Below are 21,664 nucleotides of genomic sequence, written 5' to 3'. Positions count from 1 at the left end.
ATACTTTCAAATATATGTGTGTGTGTGTTGTCCTCTAGGTGGAGGAGTTGAGTCGGCTTGAGGTCATGTCTGAAGATGAGATATTGCCACGGACAGTGAGAGCCAAAAAGGCTACGGTCAGTTTTCATTTACTGCATTGACAAGACTGACAAGATTTGACCTAATCAAGTCATTTAAAGTCATGGAAACGAGGGTCTCAATAAAAATCTACTATGTTTCATTCTAATTTTAAGTAGTCCTATTTAGACATAGTAAACATTACATAGACAGAGTAAACATTTCCCTGGTTTATGTCTATCTGATATCACAGAGTATAGACTTGGCTAATGAGTGTCCCTATCACCATGGTAATGGACCATACAATGATGTCAACATCCCTGGATGTTGGTTCTTCAAGCTACCTCATAAGGTGACTTGAGACACCCTTTTCCAGGTTTCATTATATGAATTAACACTGTTTGCATGCATAACCCTGTTGAGAGTGACCTTGACAGTGATCTTATGTGTCAGGATGGGAATGAGAATAACGTGGGCAGCCCCTTCTCTAAAGATTTTCTCTCTAAAATGGAGGATGGAACCCTTCAGGCAGGCAGAGGAGGAACCAATGCAGCGCGTGCACTGGAGATCAACAAAATGATCTCATTTTGGAGAAACGCCCACAAACGCATCAGGTAGACTCCAGAGTGCTCTGCCAGTAACAGTCTTGTGAAATTCCCTGTGGTCAGATCTTACTGACTTAGACTATTATGTATTCTTGTTATTGATTTTCTTTTGTCTGTCTGTGTAGTTCTCAGATGGTCGTCTGGCTAAGGAGGGGAGAACTTCCTCGCACTGTTATCAGGTATATCAAGATTATTTTGCACCATCCAGTAATTACATTGTGGTTGCACCTCTGAAACCATTCTTTGACCTACACAGACACGATGACTACAATGAGGAGGGGCAATATGGTGCCATTTTACCGCAGGTTGTTACTGCTGGGACAGTTACGCGCAGAGCTGTAGAGCCAACATGGCTTACCGCCAGTAATGCACGGGTAAGAAAGGAAAAATCAAGTTGTCCACATAATCTGGTTGCATGTTCTATTGATTGTTCTCCAATGAACAATAAAATTCCACAGGAATACAGTGTAAAACAATAAAAAATATCTGTAATAATACGAGGGTCAAACTACAGAAAGTCAGAACCCAATGGGAAATGTTGATCTGAATATGTTGAGCAAAATCTGCAAAAAAAACATGATACAGCAGCTAAGAAAATGCATCTGCACTTTTCCGCCAGACTCTGGGACCTTGATTTCCAAATGAAATGCAAAATTTACTTTCACCTGAAAATTGATTGTGGTTGTGTGTATGGAACCAGACTGAGAGATTAAATGCTCAGGAAACCTTTGCAGGTGTTTTGAGTTAATTAGCTGATTAGAGCTCTTCTCAGGTCAACATTACTATATTATAAATTCTTTATTTTAATATTTTGAGATACTGGATTTTCGATGTCCATGAGCTGTAAGCATCAAGATTAAACCAAAAAAAGCTTGAAATATTTCACTGTGTGTATTGAATCTAGAAGATATGAAAGTTCAACTTTTTGAATTAAATTACAGAAAAAAACGAACTTTTTCACGATATTCTAATTTTTTGAGATGCACTACTGTGTGTATATGTGTGTGTGTGTGTTATATACGCCCTGTTGGTTGTGTGTATTGTTGTGTGCTAATGAATTTTAGTGAAGTCTGCTTATTCTCATAACTATTATGTATCAAATCTGTCTAATATCTGTAATAATACAATACCATTTTAGGATTTTGAATACTATCTAAGCCGTGTTCAAACTGTACGATTTTGGCAACGATTTGGTCGTCTGAGACAAATTTTGAGGATCCTAAAATATTCCTATAATCCGAGGCCAAAATCTGTAGTCTTTGATCGCTAGTTTGACATGTTCCCCGGCCGTTGAGATAAAATATTTCCTCCAATTACGTTTTGGCAGTGTCAGAAGATTTGAGGCACAGTCCAGTAGTGTGGCTTCTCCTACTCCGTACAAGTCTTCTTGCGTGCGTCTGTTTTTCACGTCTTGACAGTCGTACAGTCTGACATTAATGACAACTGAGATCCTACAGTGTGACATGACTTACAGCGGGGATCATCTTCGTACAGTCTGACAAGCAACAGTCACAAAAGACTATTAAAAATCAGTGTGCACCCAGTTTAAGAGAAACTTTTTTGGGGTTTTTTGTACAACAATGCCGCATTTTCCAATGATAGTCATGAGGTTTGACTTAAAGTAGTGCCTAATCTTGGTTTTATTGACTGTTGGTCTGTTTTGTTTTTTTTTGTTACATGTAACTGTGTACACAACCCTCAACCTGTGTTGGTGCTGCTTTATTTAAGTGTTGCAGCACTAAATGGGAATAATCAGTAATTTTTTTTAACCCAAATTTTTTACATTAGGATAAGCCTGTTTTCCTCCCACCGACCTTGCATCAGAAAGGGGATCAATTCTGGTGAAGTAAATGTAGAGCATGGAACGACAAATTATTCAAACTTTGTGCATGCAAATTGTATTACTCCCAAATTAATGAGTCCAATTACAAAGCAATCACCAATTTCAGTTCCCTGGGGCTTTCTGAGTCCTTGAATAACCATATCAAGGTTGTCTAGAGTTTAGACTGGGAAGTCTACACTGCAACATTAATGTGTCCTTACTCCTTACTCGAAGTCAGCTGTAATGCACTGAATGAAGATTAACATAGAAATTATGCTTTCACTGAGGCTTTTTAAAAACAATTATCCCCTATAAGCTTATGCATCCATTTGAATGTTTTTGCAGCGGGATCGTGTAGGCAGCGAACTGAAAGCTATGGTGCAGGTGCCCCCTGGTTATCACCTGGTGGGGTCAGACGTTGACTCGCAGGAATTGTGGATTGCAGCTGTGCTAGGAGAGTCTCACTTTGCTGGCATGCATGGTGAGATAAGATGCCATATTGATTTGCTTATCCAGTTCCATTTGAGCCAAAGATGATGCACAGCAGCCAAAGCCAAGTTCCTAATTCAGCAGTTTGTCAATATGCTATATTATTATTATTGTCTGAATTGGATTTGCCAGGTCACCATTTTCCTAGTTTTGAAACTGTAGTCCAACTAGGCTGTATCTCAGAGTGTACGTGCAGCCAGAAGTCAGAAACTTCCATTCAAGGAAAATTATTTGTGAAAAGCTACTTATTCAGTAACCGTATTTTAGACTTGAAATCAAAACTGACTGTTACTTCATGTCCCTGGTCTTATTGGGTACAATTCATATTAATAAATCTCTTCAAACACAAATTCATGTTTTTCTGTAAACAACCAAAATGCAGGTACTTTTTTCCCACCTGTAATGTCTGGCAGAAAAATGCATGTGCAGACACCATGAATATCCTGGCAAATCTCAATGGATAGAAGTCCAGCCATACATTATGATCCACTTGAATATCCTGTTTCACTTGTGATGTTACTGAAGAAAAAGATTAGATATTTATTTATACATATATAAAATAATATTATTGTTTCAATGTCATGTATATGTATATTTGAACCAATAAGGCTTTGGTACTCGATTGTGCCCTTCAGGTTGCACAGCGTTTGGGTGGATGACCTTGCAGGGGAAGAAGAGTCAGGGCACGGACCTGCACAGCTGCACTGCAGATGCTGTGGGCATCAGCCGGGAGCATGCTAAAGTCTTCAACTATGGTCGCATCTATGGTGCTGGCCAGCCATTTGCAGAGCGCCTACTTATGCAGTTCAACCATCGATTAAGCCAAAACGAGGCAGCAAGCAAAGCACGCCAGATGTATGCTCTCACTAAAGGACTACGCAGGTACAACATCTGGAGACTCAATTATTTAAACCAGACTTAATAATGACCTGTTTATCTGAAAATAGAATTATTTATTTGAAACAGGTATCATCCCTCAGAGGAGGGGGAATGGTTAATTAAGGAACTAGGTGTGGATGTGAAGAGGGATGAAGATGGGACTGTGTCCAGAGAGGAGTTAGGCCGGATTTCAAAACTGTTGCACCAGAGGTGAGATCATTGACTCCTCTTAAGCTGTGTCAACATTGTTTTTATGACATTGTGATTCTTAAGTACATATTATAAAGTTTTTATTTTTGTTCCTTGCTTACTTTGATTTAGAGTTGGATAATTGGATATTTTGGATGGATCATTTAACAATAAAAGTCATTTGCTTAGGTTGTGATGAATAGCTGTAATTACTTTATCTTTTAGATCTCGGAATAAGAGGAAGTGGGATATATTTGGACGGCGTGTGTGGAGTGGAGGTACTGAATCTGAGATGTTCAACAAGCTGGAGAGCATCGCTCACTCAAAGCAGCCAGCCACCCCTGTGCTAGGCTGCAGAATTTCCCGAGCCCTGGAGCCAGCTGCTGTCAAAGAAGAGGTATTTTTATTACTAAACCATAAACATCAGAGCTCTTCACTAATGAATAGATTTGGTCATTTAAAATACACCTATTCTTGGCACTAGACGTAGGTTGAACACTTTGTCATTTTTGGAGCCCTCTGCTGCATGTGAGGAATGCTAACCCTACACCACTATTGGTATAAAGGTCCAAGCTGAATTTTGCAATTAAAAAAGGTTCTTTTGTGAATCATCTTTTCTGAAGTGTAAGATAGCTCTTTATTGATTTCCCTCAAGAAGAAATGAGCAAAAATGTCTTTGAAATATTATCAGTACAGATCTAAAACATTTTACAAATACAAACGGCTCCTTTCCTATTAACACCTTAGTTATAGCGTAAATGTTGGACAAGCAGGTGCCCCAGTACTTCTGGACATATAAATAGTATGACTAGTGTATGTATTTTTAGTTCATTACCAGCAGGGTGAACTGGGTGGTGCAGAGTTCAGCAGTCGACTACCTTCACCTGATGCTGGTGGCCATGAAGTGGTTGATGGAGGAGTATGACATAGATGGGCGCTTCTGTATCAGCATTCATGATGAAGTGCGCTACCTAGTAAAGAGCGAGGACCGCTTCAGAGCAGCACTCGCACTACAGATCGCCAACCTACTTACCCGGTTAGTACGAGGTGTATTCTGACTAGTCTTAACTTTTTTGTTTGTATCTGCTTCTAACGATAATGTTTTTAAAATCTGGCCTGTGCAGAATTCCATACATATTGAATGAGGCTCTTGTTTACTTGATGACAGGATGTACATGTTCTCAACTGTTTGCCATGTCTCCACAGATGTATGTTTGCCTATAAGCTGGGCATGAATGATCTCCCTCAGTCTGTGGCTTTCTTCAGCGCTGTAGATATTGACCAGTGCTTACGGAAAGAGGTCGTTATGGACTGTGTAACTCCATCTAATCCTACTGGATTGGAGCGCCGATTTGGACTAGCCCAAGGTGTGATTAACAGATACACATTGCAATACACTCACATAGAAAGGTGTTTGCTCCTGTGTAAACAAGATATGTTCTATGTAAGTGTAACTTGGTGGTAGCTTAGTGGTTAAGACATTTAACTACTGATCAGAAGGTCATGAGTTCAAATCACAGCACTGTCAAGCTGCCACTGCTAGGCCCTTGAGCAAGGCCCTGAACCCTCAACTGCTCAGTTGTATGAATGACAAAGTTGCTCTGGATAAGGGCATCTACCAAATGCCATAATGATCAAAGAAATCAAATACTTTCTAACATTTCTCATCCTGAACTTCATTAAATAGTGTAACCAACCAACCGTAAGAACTAATATTTGTAAATATCAGTTTCTTTCTGAAAAATGTGTCCATAGCATATAAAGAACATCTAATTTAATACAAGTGGTCTCTGGCATTAATAACTAACACACTGCAAAGATGTAGAAAATAAGTAGAAACATTAACAAAATTAAATATGTATTTTTTCAACAGGTGAAGCCTTGGATATCTATCAGATCATTGAGATTACTAAAGGGTCTTTGGCCAAAGGAAGATAGTCCAATCTCTCCAGTAGAAAGGAGGAGAAACCACTGCAAAAAGTGAACAGTTAAACACCAACAGCTTGGTGACTGAGGATCCAAAATGCAAATTTCCTTTCTTTCACTGCTTTCTTCTCTTCTTCTTGGGAGCCTTACTCTCCACAGAAACTTGAGAGTCAGTCTAAGAAAAAGAAGGATGACCGGTCATGATTAAGAAAAGCAAAGCTGTATCTGAACATGTATCAGGCGGTTATGTACCCAAATTAAGTGTTATTTCCAAGGTGTGAATGTTTTGAGAACTATGTTTTGAAATTATTACAATAATTCAAATGTTTTCTTCACTTTGTATTTCAAAACTCTTACAAGAAGAGTGTTACAGTATCCTTTACAAGGGTTTCTTTTGTTATTTGTTGATATTGAGCGTGTTCTGCAGAACTAATATAGACAATGTCTATACATAAACTGTATATACAGACCCATTCAGACACATCTTGATATAGCTGCAGGAGTGGTTTTCTGTTTGTTTTGTTTTGAGATTGAGGTCATGGCTTGTGTGTTATCCAAATCAACATCTTGGATGGTTCCATATTCCCACTTTATGATTACCTTGTAATATCAGCTTAATCATCTAACATTGCTTTCCATGTACCTACTAAATAATAAGCCTAAAGATTTGGAAATGTAACCGAGCATAAGCAAACAAACCCGCTGGCTCTCATGCTGCTGCTCTTGTAGTGCAGCCTCCAGTGTGGCAGTATTGATCCGAAAGTCTCGAGAAGTGCTCAGCTTCATATACTGCATCAGATTTACCTGAAGAACACATTGCAGCACTCTGTGTTATTAAACATTATGGAGTTATTTTTGGTATGTATTATTTTCAATATCCATATTCTGCTTTTACAGTTGCTTATTTCCTAAAAAAAATATCTGACTGAAAATCTAAAGTTTACCTTTGACTTCTTGGAGAGGACAATTAGAAACTTCTCATATTGTTCAATATTGAAGATCAGAGTGGGTATTGGTTTGGTGTCACGAAGAACCTTAGCCTAAAGCAATATGGTTTAAATGAAAGCATTAGATAATTGCTGAGTATGTCCCAGATGAATATAGGCATTCAGAAGAGTAAAAATCCTTACAGAGGCAGCCATAACTGCTTCCTCTTCTTTTCTTTTCTTCTTCCTCTCATTTACTCCTCCATTCATCTCACCACTCTGTAGTTAAATCAGCATGCAACAGATAATGTGATGTGAAAAGCTAGCATGATCAGCAGATTGAGCAAAAAAAAAGTTAGAAACTTACCTGCACATATGTGATGAACAAATAGCACTGAGGGGTGAGGTGAGAGCCTGACAGCTTTACCTTTATGGATACACACACAAGCCTTACAATATGCAAACATTATAAATCAAGCTAGATTCCCCTTATGTTTTACATAAATTATACAAATCAGGGTTCTCACCAATTTCTCCAGACGAGCAGGAAGTTGACCTGGATGAGCTACACACAACTGGATATACTGCAACAGAAAAAGGAAATATGTCACACTTGTGTATACAGTTCCTGTTTCCAGTTCAGTAAGCACAAATATTAAACATGATTTAAAGGAAACTGATAACACTACATACTTAATAAGCCTCTCAAGCTGAAAACAAATGTACAATTTAGGATTAATATGAAACTATGGGATATGTGAAATGGCAGATTTTAGAAGAAATTTACTTTTGTTTCAAGCCACATGAAATATGTTCATTCACATCTGACGGGTAAAAGGCAAGAACAGGTGCTGCATAATCTGAATAGTATTTAAATCAGTGAAATTTATTTTGGCAGTCCTAGTAGAGAATCTGTTTTGAATATTTTAGAATTCGGTGTTAAAATGACATTTGGTTAGTTTAATGTTTTACTACTTAATTATGGGTTTCTAGTTTTAATAAATTAAAATGTTATTTTGGTAAGCATGTGTATTTCTAGGTGTGGCTCTCACGTATTTGATGAGGGTGGTGAGAATGCCGTAGGTTCGGCTGAGCTCTCGCAGTAGGGCGTCTGTGCAGGCACCAGGAGGTAGAGCTGTTTGCACAAGCTCATTCAGAGCTGTAAGCAGTGTGCCCAACTGCAGAGTCACTGCTTTTTCCACAGGGTCCTGCTGGGCTGACGACTGTGAGGCACCTCCTGACACACACACACACAGCTCAGTACAATGCCTTCAAGAATTAAAGGGCATTACTAAGTTTGTCACCAACTGTACAGCATATTTTAGTTATACTAAATAGTATAACCAATACTAATAAAATTAAATAAATATAAAAAAAAAGTCACACCTGTGATTGTTCTATCAGATGTTAGCTGGCCTTTTTTCTTAGCAATCAACCAGTCCACCTCATCCAATACCCTCCCCACCTGAGACATTACTAAAAGCTAAAAGAGGGAGTGATTTCATCAATCAGATGACTGTCTCTTGGATTGTAGGATGTTGATGTAATTAAAATAGGCATAAACTTTATAAACCAATCAAAAAAAAAAAAGCTCTGGTCATGTTTTATTGTAAGTGAGAAATGGCCTTAGAGAACTCACTGTGGTGGATGCTGCTGTCTTCATGCTTACAATGGCAAAGTGAGACTGCTTCTCCACCTCCACATCCTGCACAGATACAAACCGGAATAATAATACACACATAACACTCTCGAAGACCTCATGATCAATAGTGACTATAATGTGACATAAAACCAGGGTATGCAGAGAGATGGCAAGAAGAGAGCATGGCATAGAAAACCCTTTTTGTCATGCATAAAAAAGGCATTTCTCTTACAGTGGAAAAGTGTACAAAATATGACACTCAACCTAGGTCACAAAAAGTGATGTTTATAGTACTGATTACCATTGACCAGGTTATACTGAGAAACTAATATGGTTATACAAAGGGGGAAAAAAACATCCATACTCAAAATGTATAGGCCTAGGCCTAACTTATTGTTTTTTTTCTATTTTAATCAAATTTGTCAAAACTTTCGTCTGTGACAATCATGTGTGCTGTAGATACTGGCCAAGTCGAAAAATGCTGGAGTACTCCTTTAAGCTTAGAAGGGGTGTGTGTCTCTGATATGATATATTGATTATACATTACATAAATGTATGTATGTATATATATATATATATATATACACACATACACATGCATACATTTATGTATGAGAGAGAGAGAGATTATATTATATATAGATAGATAGATGGATAGATATTTATATTAGGCAGGCAGAGACACATACCTTGTCTATGTCCCCTAGCTGACTGTGAATGTCCTGACAGAGCTCCCACAGCAGAGATACAGGACTTTTGTAGAGGACATGCAGACTGAAGAGCAGAGACAGCAGACCCTTACTGAAAGATATGTCCTCTGTGAGAGAGAAAGAGGGAAATCACATAAGCAATATGGGATGTAATAAGCATTTCAAACTGATGTGAAAGTTTAGGATTTGTATGAAACATAAGTGCCAGATTTTATAAGTAGTTTACTTTTATTTTAAGTCACATGAAATACTCTATTCCTTCCCTGAAGTGCATCACATCTCTCTGCACATTAGACAGGTGAAAAGCAAAAAGAGGTATTTCATCACATTCATAACTAGGTGCGCGCATACACACACACACACACACACACACACACACACACACAGGTATAAGCAAGGCTTACCAAAGCTGGTTTCTTTACAAATTTTTACTGTCCAGGTAAACATCTGGAGAAACTGTGGAGGAAATGCATACACAGTATATCAATTAAAAACCTCTATTCAGTAATGACTCCAGTAATATTCAAGTGGGAGTAACTTGTGTAAATGGGTACCTGTTGGGAGGTGGGCTCCAGCAGGCGGGACAGCACACTGAGGATGCTGACTAGCAGCTGGGCTTCTCTGCTGCTGAAGTCCTCCTCTCCTCCACTCAGCTGGCTGAACAGGGCACGCTGTTCTCGCATACACACACGCACAGTTAGATTTGGCACTTTTTCATCAAATTTGTGTCTGATAAGAAGAATTTACTCTAAACTGTAGTTAAGGTACTATATGTTCGATGTTTGTTTCTTGCCTCTATATAAAGCAAGTCTCACACTATGGGTTCATTAAAAAAAAAGTTTTCTACCTGAAATTGCCGAATGTAGAAGGCAGTCTTTTCTGTCAAGTTGGCATTTTCAGGTGCACCCTCCTCCTCCTGTCTGCAAACATCTGAAAGGAACAGACACACACTACAATTACTCATGCTATAGGAAGAGAGAGAGATTATATATCTATATCTATCTATCTATCTATCTATCTATCTATCTATCTATCTATATATATATCTTTAAATACTTTTTTCCATGTCAGTTTTGTTTCTTAAACATATCTTTGTATATACTTCTTAATACATACTTTTTTGTTCATATTTATAAGTACAAAATCAAAAGACAATGTAAATTTCAAATGGATACATGCACTGGAATTACATTAAATAGCAAAAGAAGCATCTGTATATTGCATATGTTCCCTCACTGCATAAAGTCACCTACCAAGAGAACACAGGAAGTTGGACACTTTGGTTGGGTATTGCTGTAGCATGGTGCTAAAGATGCGCAGTAACCCCTCCAAACACAGCAGAGACACACTGTGACTCTTCTTCCCAGCATCCTCCACCGATGATGGGATGTTGGTGTATCGCCACATCAGCACACTGAGAAAGGAGACGAGATGTTAACGAGTCAGTCTCTACTTGTACGCTTAGAAGATGGATCAACATCTAATAAAGTGGGCAATATGCATACACAACACTTAAAAACTCTAGTATTATTGCCCACCACAAAATTACTGTATATCTAGTAAGTGGTAGTCCTATTGTGACGAACAGAAGAGGGGAGAACTAATATGCCATGTGTATCTGATAATGGTCAATAAGCAATAACTAAGTACACACTTTAGTCCATAATTAAAGTATCTATGTTTTGCATAGGAAGAGACCTAGTGATTTCACAGAGATGACGGAAAGTCTTGTCAGAGTTCTGGCCATCAGGTCCATCTGTGTAACCTGTCTCCTCCAGCTGTTGAACCTTCTGCAGGGCTATGCTCACACTGTAGCGAAGAAACTCTCCACTGGAGCGCAGCACTGACAAGCTCTCCTCGTGACTCTGAGTACTGTCTCTGCACAGGAGAACACAAACAATAGGTGTTCATCTGCCCAGAACAGAGGCACCACAATCCACAACGAGAGCTCAGATATTTTAGGCAGAATATGCCTTGATTCACTATGTGATCTGTGGTGGCCATGGTAAATTTCTCATTTATTAAGTGTTCTGTTAAAATCCATATTCACTGAAACACATGCTCACTACTACGTACCGGAAGAGAGCAGTCAGTAGGGTGGATACAAATCCCAGAGAGAGCAGACTGCGGGGAGATTTACTAGAGGGTGTCCGGCCCTTTCCTGACTTCTCCCTCAGGATCTCAGCCAGTTTGTAGTAACGATTAAAAAGCTCCAGGACATCCTGAAAACCGCTTTTGCTGCTCAATACACACACAGATGCCAAGACAGGCACACAGTCCTTTAAACATTCTTTGCGTTAGGGATCTAAACATTTTATTAGACTTATTTGCTAGATGGGAGTCTTAATTGCATAGCTAAGAGCAAACATAGCAAATTGCACTGAACAAAGTTACACATACTGTAGGTACAATTAACATTAGTCTTACCTGTGCACATCCTTGTAAGATACATGTAACAATAACAGTTGCTATGCAGACTATTCGACAGAAAACTGCTAGTTGCCATACACATACCCAAAATATAGCAAAAGTAACCATCCTAACAATTAATGTTCAGATTTCCGAATAGATTGATTTAGGATCTCTTGGTGGAACTGGACCCTGAACCATAAACTAACACGGTTGAGACATCCCAGAAAGCCCCATGACAGTTCTAAACTCATGCTCATGTCAGATTACCTGTAGTTGCCTGTGATGTAGTTGTATTCTATGAGAACCTCATAAACTCCCATCACCAGCACGGCATAGACACTGTTCTTCACCCCAACACTAGATGCCATGGAGAACTCTGCAGACTTATCCTATGAGAGACAGATTTTTTGTGGGCTGCTCAGACAAGTTTCACAGTTTGAATAGTCTGCATGGAACAAAGAAACATCTTCCTAATGCCGTGTCTGTCTGTATAAACCAAAAATGTCACTGTTTCTGCAACTCATTGGTATACGCTAGAGCTGTCACATACCAGCTCAAAGTCCTCCAGCTCACACTTGATCATGCGTCTAGTTACACTCTCCAGAATTGCATGGAGTTCATCCTGGAACCCTTCTTCATCTTCCTCTTCATCATCACTCTCACCTTCGGAGGGATCTCGCACACTCTGATACCACAGCAGGCAGTGGATGGTACAGGAGAGCAAGTGAGCCTGAATAAGAAAAAAGAAAGAAAAAAGGAAAAAGGATAAGGCAAGATAGAGTGCATAAACATATGAAAGCAGAAGTTAACCTCCACCTCCCTCCAGAAATTGTCATATTAAACATACACTATAACATAGCCTATAACCATTAAAACTCGAGTGAAAAATGAACAAAATTGCAGAAAGTTTAGTTTTTACATTTTTCAGTGCATAAAGAGGGGTCTGATGAAGGTGGAGCCCTATTATATTATACCATTCAAAATTCACGAGATTCTTTCACTCATTCTTTTTTTTTTTTAGGATCACAGTACCAGAGGTTCCTGGAGGAAGACCTGATCTCCCTGTGCATTTATGCATGACTCCAACTTCACAGGTGGCAAAAGATCCTGTTCAGGCTCATAGTATCGCCTCAGCTAGAAAATGCACATAGACACACACAATTTAATACCCAATATTTGTCAAATAATATGTAGTTAATAAATATTTAACTAGCAAGTAGTCATAAAAATAACAGGCACAGATTTGTTCTAAGACTACCACCCACCTGTGACAGAAGCGTCTGCATGATGGACCCTGCCAACTGAGAGTTGCGTCGGAGAACATCATGGAAGCCCTTAAAAATAAATAAAGAAAGAAACAAACAAACAAATAAATAACACACATACATAAAATATAATATAATATAATACAAGATACAACAAACTCAGCAAAAAAAATATGTCCTCTCACATACAACTGCTTTTATTTCCAGCAAATTTCTTAACAGGTGTAAATATCTGTATTAACATAAACATTCAACAACTGAGATATAAACTGAACAAGTTTCACAGACATTTGAGGAACAGAATTTTAATAATGAGTCCCTGAACAAAGGACGGGTCAATATCAAAAGTAACAGTATATATACTCAGTATATGGTGTAGCCACCAGCTGCTTTAAGTATTACAGTGCATCTCATCCTCATGGACTGCACCAGATTGGTCAGTTCTTGCTGTGAGATGTTAACCCACTCTTCCACCAAGGCATTTGCAAATTCTCGATCATGTCTGGGGGGACACATGGTTACATGTGGTTTGCCACTGAAAGGACGATCAGCTGTCCTTCCTGTCTCCCTGTAGCACTGTCTTAAAGGTCTTATATTACAGACATTGTAGTTTACTGCTCTGGCCACATCTGCAGTCCTCATGCCTTCTTGCAGCAGGCCTATGGCATGTTCACACAGGTGAGCAGGAACCCTAGGCATCTTTCTTCTGGTGTTTTTCAGAGTCAGTGGAAAGGTCTCTTTAGTGTCCAAAGTTATTGTAACTGTGACCTTGATTGCCAGTAAAATGTTCATGTCTTAAGGACTGTTCCACAGGTGCATGTGCAATAATTGTTTATAGTTCACTGAACAATCATTAAAAACATTGTTTAAATCCTTTCCAATAAAGATCTGTAACGCTTATTTGGATTTTACAAAAGTATCTTTAAAATACAGTCTCCTGAAAAAGGGACATTTCTTATACTATATATATATATATATATATATATATATATATATATATATATATAAATATATATATAAATATATAAATATAAAAATGTGCATGTGTACAGGAAGGGAGATGAATCTGACCTCATACAGCATGAGGCGCACATCTGCCTGCTGGCTGAGACAGCGGCGAAGGCTGCTCAGGATCTCGAGACAGAAAGCCTCATTAGCAGCGGTGTTATAGCGCGAGTGGACATCTGCCTGGACCTGAAGAACACAATACACACCATTCTACTCACACTGATCAACCAAATGCATAATGAAACCCTACTTAGCACAGTACATGTATACAGGAGATGCTGTCTAACAATGAGTGCAGAAGAAGCTCTTGTACATCCAGTATACACCATGATGGAGATCAAGCAAGTGCAATGCGGGTCATAAGCACTACAATGATTGGAAGTTTGGTTACCTGGCTGGAAGTCAGTGCCTGGTTGGACTGACTGGAGGCCAGACTCCCCAAAACCCGGAAGTTCTTCAGCAGCAAGAGAAAGCCAGCCACAGCAGACTTCCGTCCATCCAACTGACTACAGAGGGTGCAGGAACGGTGATGGGCAAGATTTAGGTATCAAATACATAAAGGACAATTTCAACAAGCATCCTTACTCAGTTAAAGAATCAGCCAGTGATTAATTATTCTGTAGTTAGTAAGATAACCAACATAGTAAAAACCTTCTGAATATAACACCAATATTATTTTTCTTTTATTTACTTATATAAAGGTATATATCCTATACAAACAGCATCCAATCACATTCCAAATACCAGAAATAGCATGAACCGTGATGTACATTAGATTAATACCTGGAGAACATGGCTTTCCTCAGCACCAAAATTAGGGCATCCTTTAAGCTCATACTGACCTTGAGCAGTGGCTGAGAAAAAGAAACAATCACAGACCATGTCAAAAATGGGTTTAGAAAGTAGCATTGTGAGCTCATTCGCAAATTTATAAATGCATTAATAATGTTAAATGTTTCAATAGCTAATGTACAACATAGTTCTCTAGGGTTTTACCTGCACTGCTTTGAGTAGACCCTGCACTGTGGTAAGAGGCAGGAAAGATAACTGGTCAAAGGTCTCTAGCACTTTTGAGGAGGACTCCAGGAGGATCATGGGAGCGGATATCACAATGTTAGAAAGCAGGTCTGGAACAGAAGAGAAATAAATTATATAATTAGAAATTAGAAATCATTGTACATATATTGCTATTAGTTGTCCATGTTTGGATGAGGACTATGATGCGTAATTCAATACCAATAAAATGCGTAACCGGAGAAGCTGTCTTAGTAACCAATCGATTCAGGACTTGCTCCAGGATTTCTACCCTGATTGGCTCATGCATCTGAAGGGGAAAAATTGGCTTTTAATATAAATGTTTACAACACAATACCAATCTTCTTAAGAAAGCAAGACGAATCTGACCTTGAAGCTCTCTAGAAGTACTTGCCCACCAAGTTTACATGCTAGTTGGGAAGGTGTTTTAGCTGTAGCAGTGGGAATTTCAGTGGTCTTCCCAAAAGGTCCTGCCTTTGGTCCAAACAAGTCCATAAGGATGAAGCCTAACTGCACCAGGCTCTGTGTGACATGATCCCACCCAAACAGACTGCAGACAAAAGACCCATACAAAATAAATTAAAAATCAGTTTGTTTTTTTTGCTCAAATAGATTTTTTTTTAAATCTACAAATAAAAGATCTCTATTCATCTAATTTGAGTCTTAGGTCAAAACATTACCAGTGCTCAGTTTTAATACCAGAAATCCACAAAGATTAAGGAACATAAAAGCCACAAGCACTGCAAAGTGATCTAACACACAAGTACAATCTAAAAATTGACACTATCAAACCCTAATTAGAAATTTCTTCACAGGGACAGTGCTCATGCTGACCTGTTTCTGACCGTGTCCATAATCATGTTTGAGATACTGTGGCAGGAGGGCAGCAGATCCTGCAGAAACTTAGAACCTTGTTGAGCTTGCTCATCCTTGAAATTCTTAGTGATTACACCTTTCAAGAACTCAAATACCTAGGCAATAATCAGAGACAAAGCAGTGAACTATCTTAAGATTAAAGCTACATGTATTAATAGAGTGTTTCCTAATAGTTCATGGAGGTGCCAGATATCATACTTGCTCTTCGTAGCGCTGAATGCGAGCCACAGACAGCAGCAGAGCGATACTGAATGGACACAGTGGCTGACCCTGAGATACCTACAGAAACAAATACAATGAAACATATGACACTTGTGTGGTATTTACATTTCGAGATGAGATGAGAACGTTATTCCTATTAGGTGTGAGGGTATAATAATGCAACCTGTCTCTAAAATATGTACCATCTCATTCTTGAATTCATGGGAATAAAACCGAAGCAAACTCTGAACAGATGTTTACCTTGAGGCTTTTTAAGAACTCCCTGCCAAGCTCATGGTCAAGGCGAATGGCAAATACAATGTGCAAAATAGCAGTTCCTTCCACATGTCTCAGCTGGTCCTGTGGGATGGTTTGCACCTCAACATCCTTACTCCTGATAATAATGAATCATTAAAGCATTCAGCATCAGTATCAGTACAATAGTATTTGCCTCAATGAAAGAGGATATGGACTCAAAATCAACAATAACAACATCACAAACATTCAGATTCAAGACGAAGTAATACTTACTCTCCTTTGCTCTGCTCCTCTTTCTGGCAACGGTCCTGCTCTCGAAAGTAGTTAATAATTCCTTCGAGCAGGAGCTTTTTACAGCCCTGCTCAAGAGAGACACACACGTTTATGTAAAGATCTATCTGTATATACTGTCGAACATTATCAGTACGAATCAATTCGCGCTAAATGCATCGGGAACTAAATAATCAAAGGCGGTTTATCCTGTTTTAACATTGTGTCCAGGATAAAATCATTAAATCTACATGCACATTTATGTCACAGCAGTGGATCATGTGAATGAATGAAGGCGCAATTAAAAAATCTGTATATTCTCCAGCTCACAATATCACTCTGTGTGTAAAAAATGTACAATTAAAAAAATATATCTGCAATACAAAGTTGGTTTTGCTTTGGAAGGTCTACACACATGCAGCCGTATTCACACCAGATTACTGTTAGATTAGTCAGATTAGGCACTACACCAATTGGTCCAGTCATCATAACTACCTTCTCAAAAAATCTCAAACAAAACGGCACCAACATTTCCTAATCATTTGGAATAAACCACAATCATTGAACTCCTGATTTCATTTATCTAAAGAATACAGGTTCATTTACATTAGATTAAATAGCAGGAGTTCAGGGTTCTGTTTGTCTCTGTTAAATCCCAATGCTTTCAATCCTTTTATGCTGTTTTTTTTTTTTTTTTTTACCAGGTTCTGAGGATAACCCTTTTTCCTTACAAACATGTTTACATGCAGTGTGACTGTGTAATATGAGAGGTAGTCATGTGAGAAACCTTGGCAGACAGAAGCAGCAGTTGGTAAATTAGAGGAGGAATCTCTTGCAGGTCCAACTTAAGGAACATCCGCAGAATCTTTTCAATCAGAAACTGCAGCTCCTCTGGAGATAAGGGCACATCCCTTAGAAAGACAGAAAAACAGAAAATTCCCATGCAATGTTCAGTTAAAGACAAAAAAGCATTTTAAATATACCACAGATCAATGTAACCAGTGACAGAAGGTGTTATTATGAAAATGATAATTTAACGAATATGGCAATTTGGGCTGAGATCCAAAACAATGGTAAATACGCTGGGGTTTTTTCTAACCTGAACATGGTGGTAAGGTGGATCACACACTGCGGGTCCCACCTGTAAACAAAACACATCATAATAATTGTGTTGTGCTGCCAGCATCACTTAATTTACACTCTAATAAAAAAAAACAACCATATATAATTTTTTTCCAATTGTCTGTCAATGTGAATGACAGTCACCAATCATTTAGCTTTCCTCATCACATTTAACTTTCCATAATGTTCCTTTGTGAAAAAGTAACCAAATCACAGTATTTTTAGTTGGACAGCTAAAGATGTTTGCAAGGGAGCACTAGATACTGTAAATATCCTAATAAATTCAGGCTCTGTATTTACAGCTAATGAACCCATGCTATCCTACCCATGAAGCTGCAGTCTTATGGACTTCTGGCCTTTCATTAATTGGGATCCGTCCATTATACATTTTAAATTTTTTTTTTAATTATTTAATTTTAGTACCTGCTTGAACAAAGGCTATTGATCAGTTGCTTCTTGTATTCCTCTCCACTTAACTCTCCTAAATACAAAGGAACAGAACAGAGTACAGAAATTAGTGATATAACAAAATGTGAACAGAAAATGTAATAAACACAGAGATACGGTGTGAGAGAAAACCATCACCTTTGGCATAAGCTAAAGTCTCTGTAGCTGCCAGGGCAGTGAGGATGGTAGGGAAGAGCTCCAGTGATTTCCCACTACCCATTTCACCCCCTTTTATTGCATCCACATATAAAGACGCTAACGCTGCCAACGCAGGGCCAGGTAGAGCATGTGTCTGTAACACAGATTGGGAAAGAAAATAAATGATTCCCTCAAGCACACACACTTTTGCATTTTAGACCTTAATGGTGACACTGACATATGGTATACAGTGAATTCTACTAAAGAAAATATACACTAACAGAATTTTACATGTTTAAACATGTTTGTTAGGTTTTTTTTTTTTTACCTCTAACATTAGCAACCCGATAATATCCGAAGCACACTCTGTCTGTAGGTCACCCGATTCACAGAGAGGAATACAGTGCTTATACACACACAACCTGCGATTGGCCCCATCTGAACTACTCACTGGTGAGCCTTAAATGAGACATACAGAGAAACACTGGGTAATTTTTAGGAATAAGGAATATGTGTGTGAAAGTGTATGTTATGGAAATTACCTCTGAATATAGCTTTGATCAAGGCTGCTGTATCCTTTCCTTTCAGGGCAGAATTTGTGATCAGTGCAGTCAACTGCAGAAAAAGTGAGCTTAAAATTTAAAATAATAAATTATTTACCAATAATTTATTATAATTATTTATAATTATTTACCAATAATTTCTGCAATGCACAACAAAAAAAAATGGCATTCAACTACTTTGCAAAGCTTCATTATTCATGTAAATCATTGGATTTGCTGAGAGGTGCAAAAGCCTATTTCCAAAACATACACCATATGTAAAATAATAAATAATGCAATACGCAATTCTATTTAATGGGAAATTAACAGCAAAATATTTTTAAAAAGTTATAATTAAATAAGTCAAAATTCTTTTGCATTTTCACAGCACTCACTCAACACTTTATTCCTAAAAAAGTTAATAAGGAATTGGAAAAGCTCCTCTCCAGCTTTACAGGACTCTAGCCCTTGCTCATTGGGATAAATAATCTTTGAGGAGTATCATTCACTAGTGCCTCATTTCAGCGCAGCAATATAATCACAATTAATTTGCACATCTCTAAGATTCTCATCTAATTTTCCTACATGCTTCAAATACACACCTGATCATGAGACAGAGAAGTGAGGTGATGCTGGAGCTCCTTTATAGATTTATCTCCCTCCGATAAGGACAAAATCTTGTCAATTGCAGCTTTCATATTAGAGGACTGTTAAGGTCTGTGAGCATATAAAAAAATTTTCATGTACATTGGCATCATTCCCCAAGTTGTCATTGTGGACTAATAATATGAAATACAAAAATTAATATCTCCATATTATGAATATTCTCGATAATAATAACTGTATTTCAAATGGCTGACTGTACTCAAATGCCTGCAGTTACTATACACTCACTGAGCACTTTATTAGGAACACATGTACACCTACACATTCATGCAATTATCTAATCAGCCAATCGTGTGGCAGCAGTGCAATACATAAAATCATGCATACATGGCACAGCACCTTCGAGTAACTTTCACATCGACCATCAGTGATTTTGACCATGGTATGATTGTGGGTGATTGATTGAAGGCTGCAGTGGGCACAGGCTCACTAAAACTGGATCATTGAAGACCGGAAAAAACTTAGACTTGTTTTATGAATCTTGATTTCTTATGAGGCACACAGATCATTCAATCATCTCAACATAGACCAGAATCTCCAAGGACTGTTTCCAACAGTCTGTGGAATCCATGCCATGAAGAATTGAGGTAGTTTTGAGAGAAAGGGAGGCCTTACCCTGTATTAGTAGTGTTCCTAATATAGTGCTTGGTGAGTGTATAATGCATTCTACATACTCAATATAAAACTTAAATATCTGATATAATAAAAGTAAAAAGGTGCATTCCCCACGGAATGCAGTAAGATAGGCGTGACATAATTGCATGTTGATTCATGTTTGTGTTTCAGTCACAAAAAATAAAGTATAGCAAGCAGCTCAGACATGAATCAAGTTCACGGGTTAACAGGATATCACCCCCTTAATTAGTGACACAGAATTATACAAATACTACTTGTATTGTTCTCTGCTTGATGTCGCTTTGCTTGTATTTCCTCATTTGTAAATCAAAGCGTCTGCTAAATGAATAAATGTAAATATATATATATATATATATATATATATATATATATATATATATATATGTGTGTGTGTGTGTGTGTGTGTGTGTCACGTCACGGATAATATCAAAGCAAACAAAAAAAACACACCCCCTCTATATGTGCTACTGGTGGTTATGTAGAAATACACATTAACATGCATTCTGTGGAAGATTTTGCACTTGGCTTACTTGTTTATTTATCTATTATTTGTTAGCGTATTGTTTAGAATAGCTATACAATACAACCACAAAGCCGTTCATCTCCTGCTTTCAAGCGTTAATGTAATTTAATCATGTACAAACACTATTGTGCGCATATAATTTTTCTTATAGGATCTGTAACACGAACATTACCTTTCTTGTCAAATTTGACGGTGTTTATTAGATTGTTTCTATCACATCCACAGCAACTGTTACCGTTTTACGATGCGCCTTCTTCCCTCTTAGAAAAGTCCCGCCAGAGGAGCTACAGTTTAACTTCCGCCTTCGTAAACACGTTATGTATTCTCATTGGTCCATTCCGTTAAGCCCCGCCTTTCCCGACCAAACATTACACACGTCAAGAAATAACCTAACGTAACCGAGGAGCGCGCGAGCAACTACTGCTTCCTGATTGAATGGTTCGAATCCCGTTTAGGTGCAATTGTCAATATAAATGTAATGAACAGCGATAAACACTCCGATAATAAAACGGGTTTATTAGTCTTTAAATAAAAGAAAAATTATTTGCGAAACAGGATACACCTACTGGTATGCAGGTTGCCCTAAACCATAAAATAACGTTTCACTGCAAACGTAAACACGAGTCTTGAAAAAAAAATCTACGTTGTTCAAAAAAGATTTTCTGTTTCATGCGTCTCAGTAATTAACGTTAATGAACTAATACAGGTAGTCTGAGGACATGTGAAGTCCTAACACATGCAAAGCCAACTGGAGTGATGAGGAGTGTTGTGTAACTAAAACGAGCTCAACTAATTCAGTTACCACTATTAGCTGTGTCCCCCAGATTGACTGACTATGACGGACCCGTTCCCCTCCAGTACCTATAGGGCCAGTGGCGCAATGGATAACGCGTCTGACTACGGATCAGAAGATTCTAGGTTCGACTCCTGGCTGGCTCGAATCTTTTCACACCATCTGCTCCTCTTGGCAGCATCCAACAGTCAAACTACTTTTCGTGCAAACCCAAGATAATATATTCA

The 21,664-nt window shown here is 38.2% G+C and overlaps 2 protein-coding genes and 1 non-coding gene across 5 annotated transcripts in view; 2 read left to right on the top strand and 1 right to left on the bottom strand.

Annotated features, from left to right (window-relative positions):
• polg (polymerase (DNA directed), gamma) overlaps positions 1–6,920 on the top strand; it is a 13,701-nt gene extending 6,781 nt beyond the window's left edge. For all 3 annotated transcript variants that reach the window (XM_053641815.1, XM_053641813.1, XM_053641814.1), the window contains 12 exons: positions 39–116; positions 311–409; positions 511–671; positions 788–841; positions 919–1,036; positions 2,830–2,965; positions 3,609–3,855; positions 3,940–4,062; positions 4,267–4,438; positions 4,869–5,077; positions 5,248–5,408; positions 5,915–6,920. In XM_053641815.1, coding sequence (XP_053497790.1) covers positions 39–116; positions 311–409; positions 511–671; positions 788–841; positions 919–1,036; positions 2,830–2,965; positions 3,609–3,855; positions 3,940–4,062; positions 4,267–4,438; positions 4,869–5,077; positions 5,248–5,408; positions 5,915–5,979 — 1,623 coding nt within the window. In that variant the 3' untranslated portion in view covers positions 5,980–6,920. The remainder of the gene's footprint in view (positions 1–38; positions 117–310; positions 410–510; positions 672–787; positions 842–918; positions 1,037–2,829; positions 2,966–3,608; positions 3,856–3,939; positions 4,063–4,266; positions 4,439–4,868; positions 5,078–5,247; positions 5,409–5,914) is intronic.
• Positions 5,801–21,664, bottom strand: fanci (FA complementation group I). Its single transcript, XM_053641812.1, has 38 exons — positions 20,817–21,664; positions 19,422–19,536; positions 18,820–18,892; positions 18,606–18,736; positions 18,278–18,431; positions 18,116–18,173; positions 17,670–17,711; positions 17,358–17,481; positions 16,574–16,659; positions 16,304–16,436; positions 16,040–16,120; positions 15,800–15,936; positions 15,335–15,515; positions 15,167–15,254; positions 14,927–15,057; positions 14,714–14,784; positions 14,322–14,436; positions 13,994–14,116; positions 12,923–12,991; positions 12,690–12,791; positions 12,208–12,387; positions 11,925–12,046; positions 11,322–11,483; positions 10,944–11,123; positions 10,499–10,659; positions 10,093–10,175; positions 9,800–9,916; positions 9,650–9,701; positions 9,225–9,352; positions 8,533–8,598; positions 8,280–8,376; positions 7,946–8,130; positions 7,421–7,477; positions 7,261–7,320; positions 7,098–7,172; positions 6,912–7,007; positions 6,667–6,771; positions 5,801–6,142 (listed from the first exon to the last, which is right to left on the bottom strand). The coding sequence occupies exons 2-38, from the start codon at positions 19,515–19,517 to the stop codon at positions 6,083–6,085; spliced, it is 3,981 nt and encodes a 1,326-aa protein (XP_053497787.1). The 5' UTR covers positions 19,518–19,536; positions 20,817–21,664; the 3' UTR covers positions 5,801–6,082.
• trnar-acg (transfer RNA arginine (anticodon ACG)) lies at positions 21,511–21,583 on the top strand. Its single transcript has one exon. It is a non-coding gene; the product is annotated as a tRNA-Arg (tRNA).

The sequence above is a fragment of the Ictalurus furcatus genome, chromosome 14 (assembly GCF_023375685.1).
Source record: "Ictalurus furcatus strain D&B chromosome 14, Billie_1.0, whole genome shotgun sequence".
Lineage (NCBI taxonomy): Eukaryota > Metazoa > Chordata > Actinopteri > Siluriformes > Ictaluridae > Ictalurus > Ictalurus furcatus.
The sequence above is the reverse complement of the archived record's forward strand: the minus strand, read 5'-3'. Positions and strand labels throughout refer to the sequence as shown.

What these genes read in the sequence shown, in the direction of transcription:
- fanci (XM_053641812.1), bottom strand. Translation starts at nt 19,517, where the DNA reads ATGAAAGCTGCAATTGACAAGATTTTGTCCTTATCGGAGGGAGATAAA. An exon ending in TGCTGCTTCTGTCTGCCAAG is followed by an intron (nt 16,660 to 17,357) that starts GTTTCTCACATG and finishes TCTCTTGAGCAG; the next exon opens with GGCTGTAAAAAGCTCCTGCT. An exon ending in AGGAAAGCCATGTTCTCCAG is followed by an intron (nt 14,437 to 14,713) that starts GTATTAATCTAA and finishes CACCCTCTGTAG; the next exon opens with TCAGTTGGATGGACGGAAGT.